The sequence below is a fragment of the Sorex fumeus genome, unplaced genomic scaffold (genome assembly GCF_029834395.1).
Source record: "Sorex fumeus unplaced genomic scaffold, SorFum_2.1 ptg000032l, whole genome shotgun sequence".
In the NCBI taxonomy this organism is placed as follows: domain Eukaryota; kingdom Metazoa; phylum Chordata; class Mammalia; order Eulipotyphla; family Soricidae; genus Sorex; species Sorex fumeus.
Window position 1 is genome coordinate 14,613,305 of NW_026606089.1, and position 14,635 is coordinate 14,627,939.

The 14,635-nt window shown below is 53.3% G+C and overlaps 1 protein-coding gene across 1 annotated transcript; it reads left to right on the top strand.

The window, feature by feature from the left end:
• Nucleotides 1–1,103: 1,103 nt before the first annotated feature.
• LOC130025764 (elongation factor 1-alpha 1-like) lies at nt 1,104–6,528 on the top strand. Its single transcript, XM_056116568.1, has 2 exons — nt 1,104–1,150; nt 5,737–6,528. The coding sequence occupies exons 1-2, from the start codon at nt 1,104–1,106 to the stop codon at nt 6,347–6,349; spliced, it is 660 nt and encodes a 219-aa protein (XP_055972543.1). The 3' UTR covers nt 6,350–6,528.
• The last annotated feature ends 8,107 nt before the right edge of the window (nt 6,529–14,635 follow it).

Sequence of the window (14,635 nt, forward strand, 5' to 3'; positions counted from 1 at the left end):
CAGCAAAGTACCTACCACGTGGCAGTGAAGCATTTTTAAGAACAAGTATAAAGACCGAGTATATAGAAAAAAGCATTAAGAGCCCCTATAAAGTATAGAATGAGCGTAAAACACGCCAACACCTGGTCATGCAGATTTCTCCTCTTAAAATTTTATACGTTGTTGGGGCCGGAGATGTTAGTCTAGTGCTATTTGCCTTGCACCTGGCCAACGTGGGTTCAATCCTCAGCACCCCAGAGTGTCCCCTCAGCCCCGCCAGGAGTGATCCCTGAGTGCAGTGCCAGGTGGGTCCGAAAACCAAACAATTTAAAAAAATTGTACGCATTGTGTTTCGCTTTCCCTACATCTGCTGTCTTCGTCATATCTGAGTAGGTTGGTCAACATTATTTGCTTGGTCACTTTTCAGAGCTCAAAGGCTTGAGACCCAGCAAATATTCTATTTATCATCAATTTTTTTTAAATCACGGAGCTCAGGGCTGGAGTGATAGCACAGCAGGTAGGGCGTCTGCCTTGCACACGGTTGACCCAGGTTTGATTCCCAGCATCTCATATGGTCCCCCGAGCACCACCAGAAGTAATTCCTGAGTGCGGTCCCCTGAGCACCAACAGGAGTAATTCCTGAGTGCATGAGCCAGAAGTAACCCCTGTGCATTGCAGGGTGTGACCCTAAAAGCAAAAAATAAATACATAAATAAATAAATAAATCGCTGCATCTCTGTCACAGTCATCCCATTTATGTTCAATTGACTCGAGTGGGCACCAGTAACATCTCTTATTCCTCCCAGCCCTGAGATTTTAGCAACCTCTTCTTATTCAGTTTCTCCCAAAATTGGAGGCTCTTTCAGGATCAGGGGAATGAGACCTGTTGTCGTTACTGTATTTGGCATATCAAATACGCCATGGGGAGCTTGCCAGGCTCTGCCCGTGCATGCGGAATACTCTGTGAGAGGCATACATAGATAGGAAGTGTCTTATAATGTGTAAGTCTGGAAAGCTTCTTGGCGTGTGGCGGTGGCTGGGGAGTGGAGGTCGGCTGCCAGGGCTGGGTCCCTTGGGTGGGGAAGGCTTTCACCCGCCCCACAGCCTGGCGCGAGTCTGGCAGCATGGTTCTGGGGATCTCCTTTTACATTCCCATCTGGGAGGAGCATCCGTGAGTTCTGGAGGGTGGTCAATGAAGAGATTATCTGGTGCCGGCAGGGTGTGGCTTATGGGTGTGATCCCTGAGTCACCGGAGACTGGCGAAAGCAGGCAGAAGATCTCTGTTCCGGGTCCCATTGAGTCCAGAGTCCAAGATCACAAAGTTCGACATTATCTGGGTTCCGAAGGACTTCATTCATGCTTGAGGCTCGACCTGATAAATAAATACATAAATAAATAAATAAATAAATAAATAACGGAGTTCTTTCCTGGACAATTACACTGTGTTACACTTGCTACCATATTCTCTTCAAGGATCTTTTGACTGAAATCCACTATTAGCGTGGGACTCTGCTAATACTCTTCAATCCATGCCGTGTGGACAGAGGATCCAGGTTGGTGCCTGCAAAATGGGTGGTTGTTAAGCTGGTGTTGGTGATATCGGGAAATGCAGCCGGGACACGGGTAGGGCCAAGGCGCCCAGCCAGGGCCTCACCCAGGCCAGGCAGGATCTGCCACTGAGCCACAGCCCCCCGACCCCAGTGCAAGGTACTTTTTCAGATAAAACCCAAGAAACAAAATGGGCGGATGGAAAGTAGGAAGTGAGCTGGAGGTTCTTCCAAGCGCTTTGTTTTTGTAGCCCAGAGAGCTCTCATCCCTTGGGGCCAGCAAGCACAGCTGGGGGTGGGGCGTCCGGAGACCAGGCTGAAGTCAGCACCATCGCTCTTCCCCTTCACGTGCTCCCTGTGCCAACCGGCCGGAAAGCCTAGTGACTCTTTCCCCAGCCAGACAGAAAGCTTGAGCGGTTTTCCAGCACGTTTGAGGCCCTCTTTGATAAATCGCCCACTTTGGTTTTATAGATGGTTGGAGCCCACGGGTGGGAGTGCCTGCTGACAGTTCTGCATCCTGCTGGCCCAAGGGTTGCCCCCTCCCAACTGACCTCCCAACTGAAACACAAGAGGCGAAAAACAAACGTCCCTATTAAATCTCTTCCAGCTGCAAATACCCAGAGGGGGTTCTGCTGTCCTGATGCATTTTGACAGAAAGCAAGTGAGGAGAGGAGAGACAGGCGGGCAGGTAGACAGGGAAGGAAGGAGGGAAAGAAGGAAATAAGGAAGGGAGGGAGGGAGGGAGGGAGGGAGGGAGGGAGGGAGGGAGGGAGGGAGGGGAGAAAACAAGAGAAAGAAAAGAGGGAGAAGGAAGGAGGGAAGGAGGGAAGGAAGGAAGGAAGGAAGGAAGGAAGGAAGGAAGGAAGGAAGGGAGGGAGGGAGGGAGGGAGGGAGGGAGGGAGGGAAGGAGGGAGGGAAGGAGGGAGGGAAGAAAGGAAAAAAGGAAAAAGGAAGAAAGGAAGATGAGATGAAGGAAAGAGGGAAGAAAGAAGAGGAAGGGAAATGAGGACAACAGAAAGGAGCAAAGAAAGGGAGGGAGGGAGAGAGGGAGGCAAGGATGGAGGAAAGGAAGGAAGGGAGAGGAGGAAGAAAGGGAGGAGAGGAAAGAAGGAAGGGAGGGAGGGAGGGAGGGAAGAAGGAAGGAGGGAAGGAATCAGTGATGTTCAAGCCCACCAGGGTGATTCCTGGCAGTGCCTGAGCGCCCTGCGGTGCTGGGACAGATGCTGGGGTAGAACCCAAGTCTCACACACGCATGCACGTGCCCCACCACTTGGGTCACATCCCAGCCCCTCCCCTTTTTGACACATTGACAGAGCCTGAACCATCCTGTCTCACACCTGGATGCAGTTTAATTAGCACAAATCCCAGGGCTGGCATTAATGTGTTGACCAGTCCCCATTTCCACAGGGAGGCCAGCCCTTCACACTCCCAAGTCTGACCTCAGGTTTCCGGTCTGTGAAATGGGCCCACAGCTGTACAGTCCTCACTTGGCTAAACACCTTCGCCCATGACCCTTCGCCACTTCCTTGCCACTTCCAGGTGTGGAGCCTTGTCAGGAGCCTCGGGTCCCTCCCCTGGAAGAAGGTCACGCTCCTTCCTTTGACCTCACCGTGGCACGGAGGCAGGAAGTAGGTATGGTGAGTCTTTGTGGGTGGCAAACTCGAGAGAATACAGGAGTGAAGGTGTTTGGGTCCATCCAGCTCAATGCCCGGCACCACACATGGTTCCATGATCACTGCCAGTAGTGATCCCTGGTCACAGAGCCAGGAGTAACCCTTGAGCTTCTCCTGATGTGACCCCAAAACCTCCCCCAAGAAGGTCTTTGTTGAGTGATGCCAAAAGTCCAACAATAGGCTGAGCGGATGTGAGCCAATCAGCTTCTGGAGTGGCCCCGACGTGGTCCTCCTGTGTCCCCCAAGAACCCCCTCAGCATCAGTCTTCATCACCTGCATGCCTACAGCTCCACCTGGACGCCAGGCCCCATAGCATCATCCCCCTCGGGAAGGATCCTGTCTCCCTGCTCTGGGCCTCATTCCTCCTCATCTGTGAAATGGGACCAAGCACCATTCTTCTGCAGATTTGCATGGCGGGGGTCCCCTCTGCAACTGTGACGGGGGATAGAGAAGGTCGGGAATGACCTGAGGTCACATAACACTTTAGTGGGGCCCCAGGCTCTTGTGCCCCTCCCTCTAAAGCCCAGATCCATACATACTCTGTGATTGCAGGAAAGGATATCACCCTGCCCTCTTGTCAGGGGAAAATACTTCCATTGAAATTCTTTGGGCTTGAGGCAGAGTAAAGTTGCTGACGGCCGGCTTGCCACCACCGTGGCGATTTGTAATGTTGATGAATCAGGAGCCGGGCCTGGCGCTGGCCGTGGGTACCAGTGCCCGGAATATTCATGAGCTCAGCGGCCATGGCTGGCCCCGACCACTTCCCTTTACAGCGCCATTATTCTCCCGTAGCTCATCACTCACACAACACACACTGCCCAGGCCACCCACACACAGTACGTGCCCCCTGGCCCCCTGGCGGGCTCCATGCCAATTGTCAGCCCTGATAGGACAACTGGCCCATCACCTCTGCCCAGGGACCTCGTGGGTCAATAAGAAAACTCATCATCCCACCAGCACCCTGAACAAAAGCGACTTCGAGTTCCAGCCGATTGAAGGGCAAGGCAGAATTTGGCTGTTCCCACCCACAAGTCTTGACCTGCATATTTTTTTTTCTGGATCAATCTCTTCAACTTGCCCTCTGTGGCTCCCTGGGAAGGGGAAATATATATATATATATATATATATATATATATATATATATATATATATTCCCGGGTATGATCTGAGTAGCCGCGTGCTTTTCTGGTTAAACATTTATACGACAGCTTTGTGGATAAACAGATTCATACATGTGCGTGCATGATGAGGATTAAATATTAAGGAGACACACAGGCAGGGATGAGGCAGCTGGAAGGCAGAGTGAAGGCGGGGGCACAGTGTCGGATCTGAGAGGAGCGGAAGGAGAAGTCATTAAGAGCCTCAAGGTTGACCCATGGTCGGTCGGGGGCCGGCACCCCCGGGGGAGAGCAGCCTAATGAGGCCTCGGAGAGCCCAAGGTCTTTGCTCTCCCTGCCCTCTCTTCCCCCCTGCCTGATTGCCCTCCTCCGAGGCAGCGCTGGCAAGGGGGCCGCCTTCTCTTCCAGCCTTTGCTGGACCGCTCTGAATCTGACTGCATTTACAATTTTTTATTTGATGAGGTTTTTACGAGCCAACTCGCTCTAACGTGGCATGCGTGCGCGCACACACACACACACACACACACACACACACACACACAGTGAGGGCTACGTCAGTGGCCTGGCAGAGCCGCGCATGGAAATGATTCTAATTACGGGGCATCATCTTGATCATCTTGGTACTCGCATGCAAGAGGATATACCCAAAACCCCGCATGGCAGAGGTAGGCAGACAAGTCATTTAGCAAGGACCCCTCCCTTCATCCCTTGATTAGGCATTTGGAATGTGGAGATGGGTGATGGCCTGAGGCAAAGTGGTACCCAGGAGCCCCACCTCACGGCTCCTCAGATGCACCCAGCAGACTCCAATGGACTCGTCCAATTAGCTTCGCACTACTCAGGCGGGCTGCGAGGGGGACTTTAGAAGCTGCCCAAGGCATCACGAGAACACCTCCTCCCGGCAGCCTCCCAGCATTCAGCATCCCAGATCCAGGGGCTCAGGAAAGGCGCCCACTAGAGGAAGGGAGGACCTGGAGCTGCCAGCCTGTCATATGACTTCTTCTGGCCAATGAAATGAGAGCAGGTGTGCCGTCTCTGCATCCTTGCCCCTGGGAGGAAAAGTCGCCGTCGGGGCAGGCATCTCCTGCTGTCTTTCTGCCCTGCCCCTCGCCCAGACCAGCAATGTGCATGAGAGTCCGCGCTAGGAGCCTGAGACGCTGAAAGCACGGGTGGAAGCTGAGCTGCACGCCCAGGTACGGTGTGATAGGCTTGGTGGAGGCGGATGGGCTGGACCTGGCAATAGAGCAAGAGGCAGCTGGGCTGGTCGAGGCCGCCCCTCGCATGTAGGAGACCCCCGGTTCCATCCCGGGTACCACAGGGTTCCCCCAAGCACTGCCGAGCATGACCCCCAAATCCCAAATGTAGAATTAAATCATCATACCTTTATCTTGTTGTAATTGCTGCTGCTGCTTGTTGGAGTATTACTGTCCCTGTGGGCCGAGTTGAGACTGGTGTTCTCGAGTCTGGCCTGGTGGTCACATTCGCTCCAGTCAACGTTACAGCTGAAGTGAAGTCTGTGGAAAGGCACCATAAAGCTCTCAGCGAAGCTCTTCCTGGGGACAACGTGGGTTTCAACGTCAAGAACGTGTCTGTTAAAGACATTCGTCGCGGCAGTGTGGCTGGTGACAGCAAAAATGATCCTCCAATGGAAGCTGCAGGCTTCACAGCTCAGGCGGTTATCCTGAACCATCCCGGTCAGATCAGTGCTGGTTATGCACCTGTCCTGGATTGCCACACCGCCCACATTGCTTGCAAGTTTGCTGAGCTGAAAGAGAAGATTGACCATCGTTCTGGGAAAAAGCTGGAAGATGGCCCCAAGTTCTTGAAATCTGGTGACGCTGCCATCGTTGATATGGTGCCTGGCAAGCCCATGTGTGTTGAGAGTTTCTCTGACTACCCTCCTCTGGGTCGTTTTGCTGTTCGTGATATGAGGCAGACTGTTGCTGTGGGTGTCATCAGAGCAGTGGACAAGAAGGCAGCTGGAGCTGGCAAGGTCACCAAGTCTGCCCAGAAGGCTCAGAAGGCTAAATGAATATTATCCCCAGTACCTGCCACCCCAGTCTTAATCAGTGGTGGAAGAATGGTCTCAGAACTGTTTGTCTCAATTGGCCATTTAAGTGTAATAGTAAAAGACTGGTTAATGATAACAATGCATCGTGAAACCTTCCGAAGGAAAGGAAAATGTTTTGTGGACCATTTGTTTTGTGTGTGTGTGTGTGTGTGTGTGTGGCAGAGTAAGTTATTAGTTTTTAAAATTCAATACTTTTTAATGGAAACAACTTGACCAAATATGTCACAGAATTTTGAGACCCATTAAAAACAAAGTAATGGGTGGCTGGAGCAATAGCACAGCGGGTAGGGCATTTGCCTTGCATGCAGCCGACCTAGGTTCGATTCCCAGCAACCCATATGGTCCCCCAAGCACCGCCAGGAGTAATTCCTGAGTGCATGAACCAGGAGTAACTCCTGTGCATGGCTGGGTGTGATCCAAAAAGCAAAAAAAAAAAAAAGTAATGGGAGTGACTCAGGAACACTGTGATGGGTGAAACCTGATAAACCTAAGCTCCTTGTACTCCAACAGATGCTGCTTCTGTTGTTATTGTTGTTGTTGATTTGGGGGCAGACGGGGGGGCTGCTCCGGCAGACGGGGGGGGGTGCTCCTTCCTCAGCCCACCCCTATAAGCACTGCTTGTGGCTATGTTTGGACATAGGGTCTCTGGTGAAGGTTAAGAGGGTGGGCCCCTCTGATCAGATGGAAGCAATGTCCCAATAATAAGAGACAACCAGGGTAGGTAAGGCCCTCACTGTGCACGTGGACAACCCACGTTCCATCCCCAACACCCCACAAGGTTTCCTGAGGAGTGATCCCTGTGGGCAGAGCCAGGAATAAGCTCTGAGCAGTACCGGAGTGGCTCAAGGACATTTAGTCTCTGTCCCTGTCCCTGAGTCTGTCCTTGTCTCTGTCCCTCCCTGCTTCTGCCCCTGTCCCTCTCTCTGACACTGTGCCTCTCCCTGCAGGCTCGAAGAGAAGAGGTCACGTGACCTACTGGTCAGCTGATCCTGCTGCACCTCTGCCATGGACACTGGCCTCCAGTGCTCGGAGCAGCTCGGCCGCGCTGATAAACAAAACATGAGGATCAACAGCATCAATGAACACGGCCGGAATGAGAGCAGTTCAGGGTGGCGAGGAAGGAGTGAGGGTCCACCTCCTGGCAAGATGCTTCATATCAGGCCCCAACCAAGCTGGGCTAAGGGAGGCCCAGGCAGAGGCCGAATATTTATTCCATTTTTCTTGTCAAGTGTTGCTTGTACTTTTGTTTTGGTTTTTGTTCCGGGGATGCACACATGGTGCTCAGGACTTACTCCTGAGTCTGTGTCAAGGGATAATTCCTGGTGGGGCTTAGTGGACACTAGGGGCTGCCAGGGATTGAACCCCATACAAGGCCAGACTTTAAACCCTGTACCGTCTCTTCAGCCCCAAGAGCTTTATTCCTGAGTGTGTCTGTGAAGGTGTTTCCAGAACGGCTGGGGAGATAGAACAGTGGGGAGGGCATTTGCCTTGCACGCAGCCGACCCGGGCTCGATCAATCCCGACATCTCATTTGTTCCCCCAAGCACTGTCAGGAGTTGATTCCTGAATGCAGAGCCAGGACTAATCCCTGAGTATCACGGGGTGTGCTCCCACCAAAAGAAAACAAGTACTAAGTGTCTAACAAAATAAAATAAAACATTCAATAAAAGACTCGCCAATGCAGTGAATTCTTCTTCAACCCAACAAGGGTGCAAGAGAAACAAATTATGGGAAGCAAACACAAGTTCGCTCTCTGTTTGAGCTGGGACACTGGTCTTCTCTGACCCTCATACATGAACCTTCATCGTTCTGGGGCTTCAGATGCACCAAGATATCCCATTGCTCCTGTGACTTTCAGTCGGAGCTGTACACCCCAACCTGCTTCCCCGTCTCCAAACCACGGGGCCCTCTTCATCATCAACTTCTTCCTCTTTCCCCAGGCCCCTGTGGTCCTGTTTCTCTGCAAGTCCCGACTCCTGCTCCCCCGGCTGACTCCTTTCTGTGTTCCCCTCGGCTGATACCAGAAAGAAGCCCCAGGGCACATGCAGGGTCCTCCATGGGAAGTGCTCTGGGTATGCATCCCATGGAAAAGAGGAAAAAGAAGTAGAGTGGTGAGCAGAAGGAGAAGTGGAGCCATGATGAAAGGGGAGGGTCCCACCAAAGTCCCAGTGGACCTCCTGGAGATGGCTGGAGCTGGAGGACCCTTCAGAGCACCCCTCAGTGGAAACAAGAGGTCACCCTTCACTCCCCTGCACCTTCAGCCATAGAACAGATTTTCCCCAGGGAGGAAAGACCTGGGGTGGCCCCCTGGCATTGAGCTGAGCCCCCACCCACACCCAAGAAGGCAACAAAGCAGCTGTTAAGAAATAAATACTCAGGGGCTGGAGTGATAGGACGACAAGGAGGACACTTGCCCTGCACGCAGCCAACCTGGGTTCAATCTCCGGCATCCCATATGGTCCCCCAAGCACTGCCAGGAGTGATCCCTGAGTGCAGAGCCAGGAAGAACCCCTGAGCATTGCTGATGTGACCCAAAAAGAGAAAAGAAAAGAAGAGAAGAGAAGAGAAGAGAAGAGAAGAGAAGAGAAGAGAAAAAAGAAAAGAAAAGAAAAGAAAAGAAAAGAAAAGAAAAGAAAGAAGAGAAATGCTTCTGGGGCCAGACAGTGCAGCAGATGTATTCTTGCCTTACATGTAGCCAACCCCAGTTCAAACCCCGACATCTTTTTTGGTTCCACAAGCCCTGCTAAGAGTGCTCCCTGAGCCCAGAGCCAGGATTCAGCCCTCAGTAAAGCCAAGTATGTACCCCAGAAAGAAAAAAAAAAGTAAAAATACTTTTCTTCAAAAGGGATCTTGGCCAGGCATGAGAGCAGCTGACTTGGAAAGCAACTTAAACCATTGGGACTTTGATTTTTTCAGAGGCTAAGCAGGGCACATAACACAAAGCAATAGCCCCAACTCTGTAGATAATTTGTGAGATGATGACCGAGCCAGGCCCCAGGCTAAGGCCTGAGCATACACATCAGTTCCAAGAAATATTTGAGGATCAAGTCCAGTGCACGGTGAACGACAGACAGCGGGTGGAAATTATTCTTCACCTTAAATACGTGCACATCTTTTCACAGGCCTTTTGGCATGAGCTTCCTCTTCTGCCCTGAGTGGTCAGAGGAATCACTAAAGAGTGTCCCTGTCAGTTCATGCCTCTGCCCGACACCCAGCAAAGCCCCTGTGACCTTCCAGGTAATGCCCCTGGTACTCCCTGGGGCTCCCGATTGCTTTTACTAATCCTTCCCCTCTTCCCCCAATATTTCCCGGGTATCCTGACCAGATGCAGCCAAGGGTTTTCTAGAAAATCTTCTACTCCCAAGCCTTTACAGACACCATCCCACCCATCCCATCTCTCTCCCACTGTGTGAACTCCAACTCCTTTCTCCACTAGAGCCTCACCTCCTTTGGGAAGCCTTTCCTGACCCCCAGACTGGCCAGCGACTCCCTCCCCTTGGCCCTCCCACACCTTGGAGTCTGAGTACCCCTCGGGAGAGACCGTCCCATTAGGCCTCCAATTCCATAAAGCTGCCAGAGCAAGAGGGATTTTGAATTCTGTGAAAACTTGTGTTTGTTTGTTTGTTTGTTTTTTGTTTTGTTTTGTAGCCACACCCAGCAATGCTCAGGGGCTCGTCCTGGCTCTGGACTCAGGAATTACTCCTGGCGCAATCAGGGGACCATATGGGATACCGGGGATCAAACCTGGGTCGGCGGTGTGCAAGGCAAGCGCCTTACCTGCTGGCCCTGAAGTCATGTTTTTAAATTTTATTTTTAATTTTATTAAAGCACGGTGATTCACAGTGATTCACAGTTGAGTTTCAGAAAACCAATGTTTCAGCACTGATCCCACCACCAGCGTCAACTCCCCTCTGCCAATGTCCCCAGGTCCCCTCCCATATCCCACTCCCCCCACCCCCAACTCACACACACACACCAGTCTGCCCTCTTGACAGGCATCTTTTTCGGTTTGGTCGTTAAGGTTTGGGTCTCTTGATTTCAATGTTGTTGACACGTGGGGGGGGGTTGAATATTCAGCCCTGTCATTCCTTAACACCACCAATGTATCCCCTTGACCCCTTACCCCTATTGCTTCTCATCTGTCTCTTCTTCCCCCTGTGCTTAATTTCTTTCCTTCTCCTCCCTATACTCTGGGGCCAAGGTTGATCAGCACACCCCCCCCCTTTAAACCACTGCATGCCTTCGTCCGGTTATTCTGAATACCACATGTAAGTGAGATCGTCCTGTGCACTTCCCTCTTCTTCTGGGCTTACTTCATTTAACGTGATATTTTCCAGTTCCATCATTGTTGCAAGCATGATTTCATCATTCCCTACAGCTGCGTAGTATTCCATTGTGTACCACCTCTTCACAATCCACTTGTTCGTCATTGGACTTCTAAGTTGATTCCAAATCGTAGCTATTGTACTGAGTACTGCAATGAAAAATGGTGTGCGTATGTCCATTTGAATGAATAGTTTTGTGTCCTGGGTGTAGATACCCAAAATGGAATTGCTGAGTCATACGACTCCTCAATTCTAAGTTGACTGAGGATTCTCCACATTGTTTTCCTGAGGGGTTGAACCAGACAACACTCCCACCAGCAATGGATAAGAGTTTCTTTTTCACTACATCCCACCAACACAGATGGTACCCAGTATTTTTGAGAAGTACCATTTCGCTGATGTAAGATGGTGTCTCACTGTCATCTTGATTTGGATTTCCCTGATAATGGTGAACATTTTTTTCATGTGCCTATTAAATAGTGAGATCTTCTTTTAAATTAGATTTAATTGGATTTCTGAATTCCTGTCCTGTCACTGGGTGTCCAGGAGGGGATACACAGTAGGAGGTCAATACACGCTCACCTGCTGCGTGACTATCTGGCCAAGTCCTTCACAGAAAAAGGCTGGGGAATGAGAAAACGTTGCTGGTATCTTGGTGGAACCAACCTAGAAATTCCATCGGAAACTCTTAGAAACTGGTTCTAATATCCTCACCCCCAGAGAAGTCAATGAGAAGTTCAGGCTGGTGGCTTCTGTTGTCCCTGGTAATCGCTGGAGTGTCCTGAACACCGGGTCCTGCTCTCCAAAATAGCAGAAGGATGTGGACCTCGGCTGGGACTGTCCCTTCCCCACTCGGAACCACAGACTCTTCCTCTGTGGAACTAGAGATGGAGATGAGTTCAGCTCCACCATGGGAAGGCATGAGCCCAGCACTCAAGAGAGCTGGGTTCAAGTCCCAGCACCCACACGACCCCCCTTGCCCCTCTTGGCCGCCCAGGTAATCCCCCGCGGGGAATCCTACTTACCCCACCTAGTTGTTCCCTGGTGGGGACCCAGCCTGACAGTCTGGGGACTGGCCCTGCCTATGGACTTTCCCTTCCAATGAGGGTGGCTGGAAGCATGAGCTTAGGGAGCCCCCTCCTCTCTGAAGAAGCCCCCTTGGTTCACAGCCCTGGAGATGCTGGGGAGAAAACCAGAGATTGGGGACAAGAAATTTCTGGAAGGCTTCAAGAGAGGAGGAAACAGAAGCAGAAGTAGCACCTCTGAGAAAGGGGGCCAGGACTTCCCCAGCAGGTGGAGAGGGGGGGACCGGACTGCTGCCCATCTGTCTGTCTATCTGTCTGTCTGTCTGTCCGTCCATCTCTCTGTCCTGGAGGGCCAGGAGCAGCTGAGCTCCCTTTGGCTTTAGGACAGGCCAGCGGCCCCATCAGCCGCCGCCCGCGGGGTCAGCAGAGCTGTGACCCGCACTTTCTCATCTCCGGCGGCGCTGCCTCCGGTAATTGCCCTGCCACCTGCGGCCGCTGGGCCCGGATCCATTTTTCCCACCCCCGTCTGCCAGCCCACAGTGGCCTCAGCTTCCCTCAGCCCTGAAGCCACCAGCGCGGGCCTGTGCGGGCGTTCCGGGATGGAGTAGGAAGGGGCTCCCTGCTCCCCGGCCCCTCGCAGTCACTGAGCCCCTGTCCACCCACTCATCACTAAGGAAGGTGACCAGAAATCCCTGAGACGCTGCGACAGGCTCCATTTCCCCCTGCCAGCAAGCCTCGGGGCCAGAGCAAGTCCCCCCACCCCCCCACCCACCCACCCACCCCTGCAGGGCAGGGGAAGAGGCTGAGGTCAGAGAGGACCAGAAGGGCTGGAACGCAGCCCCGGTCTGTGTGGCCATAAAACATTTCGCCAGGTTGCTGAGGAATGGGCTGGAGCGATAGCACAGCGGGTAGGGCGTTTGTCTTGCACACGGCCGACCCGGGTTCAATTCCTCCATCCCTCTCAGAGAGCCCGGCAAGCTAGTGAGAGTATCCTGCCCACACGGCAGAGCCTGGCAAGCTCCCCGTGGCATATTTGATATGCCAAAAACAGTAACAACAAGTCTCACAATGGAGACGTTCCTGGTGCCCGCTCGAGCAAATCGATAAACAACAGGAGGACAGTGCTACAGTGCTGAGGAAGGGAGGGTGCCCGTCAGGGGCCTTCCCGGAGGCCTGAGCCCAGAAGGAGGCCACTGGCCCATGCACTCATGGCTCCGTGGGATGGCAGGAAGACTCGAGGGCTGACGGACCAGAAGCCTCTCTTCCTTTATCGTGCTGTGTGACCTCGGGCAAGTAGCTTCACCTCTCTGAGCCTTGGTCACCTGCTGGGTAACATGGGGTGGTGACCGCTGATGCCCCTGTCTGGCTAGTGTCTTCCCCCACCTCCAAACTGCTTCACTGACCCCGTGTCACAGAAAGACGGGCTGGGGCAGCAGCCCAGGGGGGCGATGCTGGAATCAGAGTCACGGCCCCTTCTGTGAGTCCTGGGCTCCCTCTGGCTTTGCCCGGCCAGCCCTGCGCCTCCTAGCCAGGCTCAGGGAAATGCCTCTTTGTGTCCAGGCTCCAGGGGACAGATCCCATGGACAGGCCTCGGGGAGTGGCTCCACGGCCAATCTGGGGGTGTGAAAGGCAGGGCTCCGCCTCCTGGGGGCGCCCCAAGACGCCTCCTCATGGGGCTGTGTGCTCTCCAGTCTCTTCCGTGAGGCTGCCCCGCCTCAGGCTGCCTCTCACAGTCACCTTGGGGAGCCCCATTGCACAGAGGGGTAAACTGAGGCTGAGCAGCATGGAACGACCTGCCCAACGCACCCTTAAAGCCAGGGGCTGGCCTGGGTGGGCGCTCACCTCCGTGTCCGAGCTCTGTGTTCTCGCATGCCTCAGGTTTGGGGGGGATTGTCCCTGCCCGGTGCCTCCCACCCTGCTCCCACCATCTCGTGCAGCTTCAGAGCTCAGCTGGGTTCCTAGCCCGAATTCCCAGTGCAGAAAACCCAGGGAGACCCCAGCCGGGGGCCCTCCACCAGTGCTGGAAAACAACAGTGCTGCCAAGAACTCGGGGGCAAAGACGCCCCCTCCCTCCAGCAAGCGGGTAGAAGACCCCCACTACGTCAGATCAGCTACGTCAGATCAGGGACTTATAAGGGAATATCGAAAGAACAACGCTGGCGTGCAGTGAGGTAGTCGGTCTCTACAAAAGGCAGAGGATCCTACCGGACATTCCGCAGAAGAGCTGCACAACAGGCCAGAGCCCCTGGAAAGATGCCTGGCATCAAGGGTCACCAGGGAAACGCAACTGAAAAATGCAGTGAAGCACCACTTCTTCCACACCGGGATGAGGAGACTCAAAAAGCCAGGAAAGCAAGTGTTGACTCGAAGTGTGTAAAATCAGGGGCCAGAGCCGTAGTACAGTGGGTAAGGGATTTATCTTGCCTGTGGCTGACCCAGGTTCGATCCCCGGCATCCCATAGGGCCCCCCCCCCCGAGCACCACACCAGGAGTAATTCCTGAGGGCAAAGCCAGGAGGAACCCCTGAGCACCACTGGGTGTGGTCCAAAAAAGAAAAGTATGTTAAATCCTCCAAATTCCGTGCAATCCCATCAACGGCCAAGACCCAGAGACTATAAAACCCAGCTCCCGGAAGAGAACGGTGCAGAGTCTCCTGCCCCTGCGCCTGGCTGTCCTCGCCGGGGCCCCTTGGAGGAGAGCGGGTTGAGTTTCCCTCCCCACCCCTATCAGGGCTCTGGCAGCTGAAGACCTCCAGAACCAGCCACCACCATACTGAGACCACTCTCCGCACACATGAAGGTACTGGCAGAGGGACAAAGCCACGCGGGTTCCGGGGCCGAGATCTCCAAGCCTGCTCGGATCGGGGCTAAGCATCCTCCACCCAGATCGTCCAAATT

Bases quoted from the DNA above. Each gene is read 5' to 3' on its own strand.
- LOC130025764 (XM_056116568.1), top strand. From the start codon at position 1,104: ATGGTTCTGGGGATCTCCTTTTACATTCCCATCTGGGAGGAGCATCC. The intron at 1,151-5,736 runs GTGAGTTCTGGA...TGCTTGTTGGAG, and splicing joins CCCATCTGGGAGGAGCATCC to TATTACTGTCCCTGTGGGCC.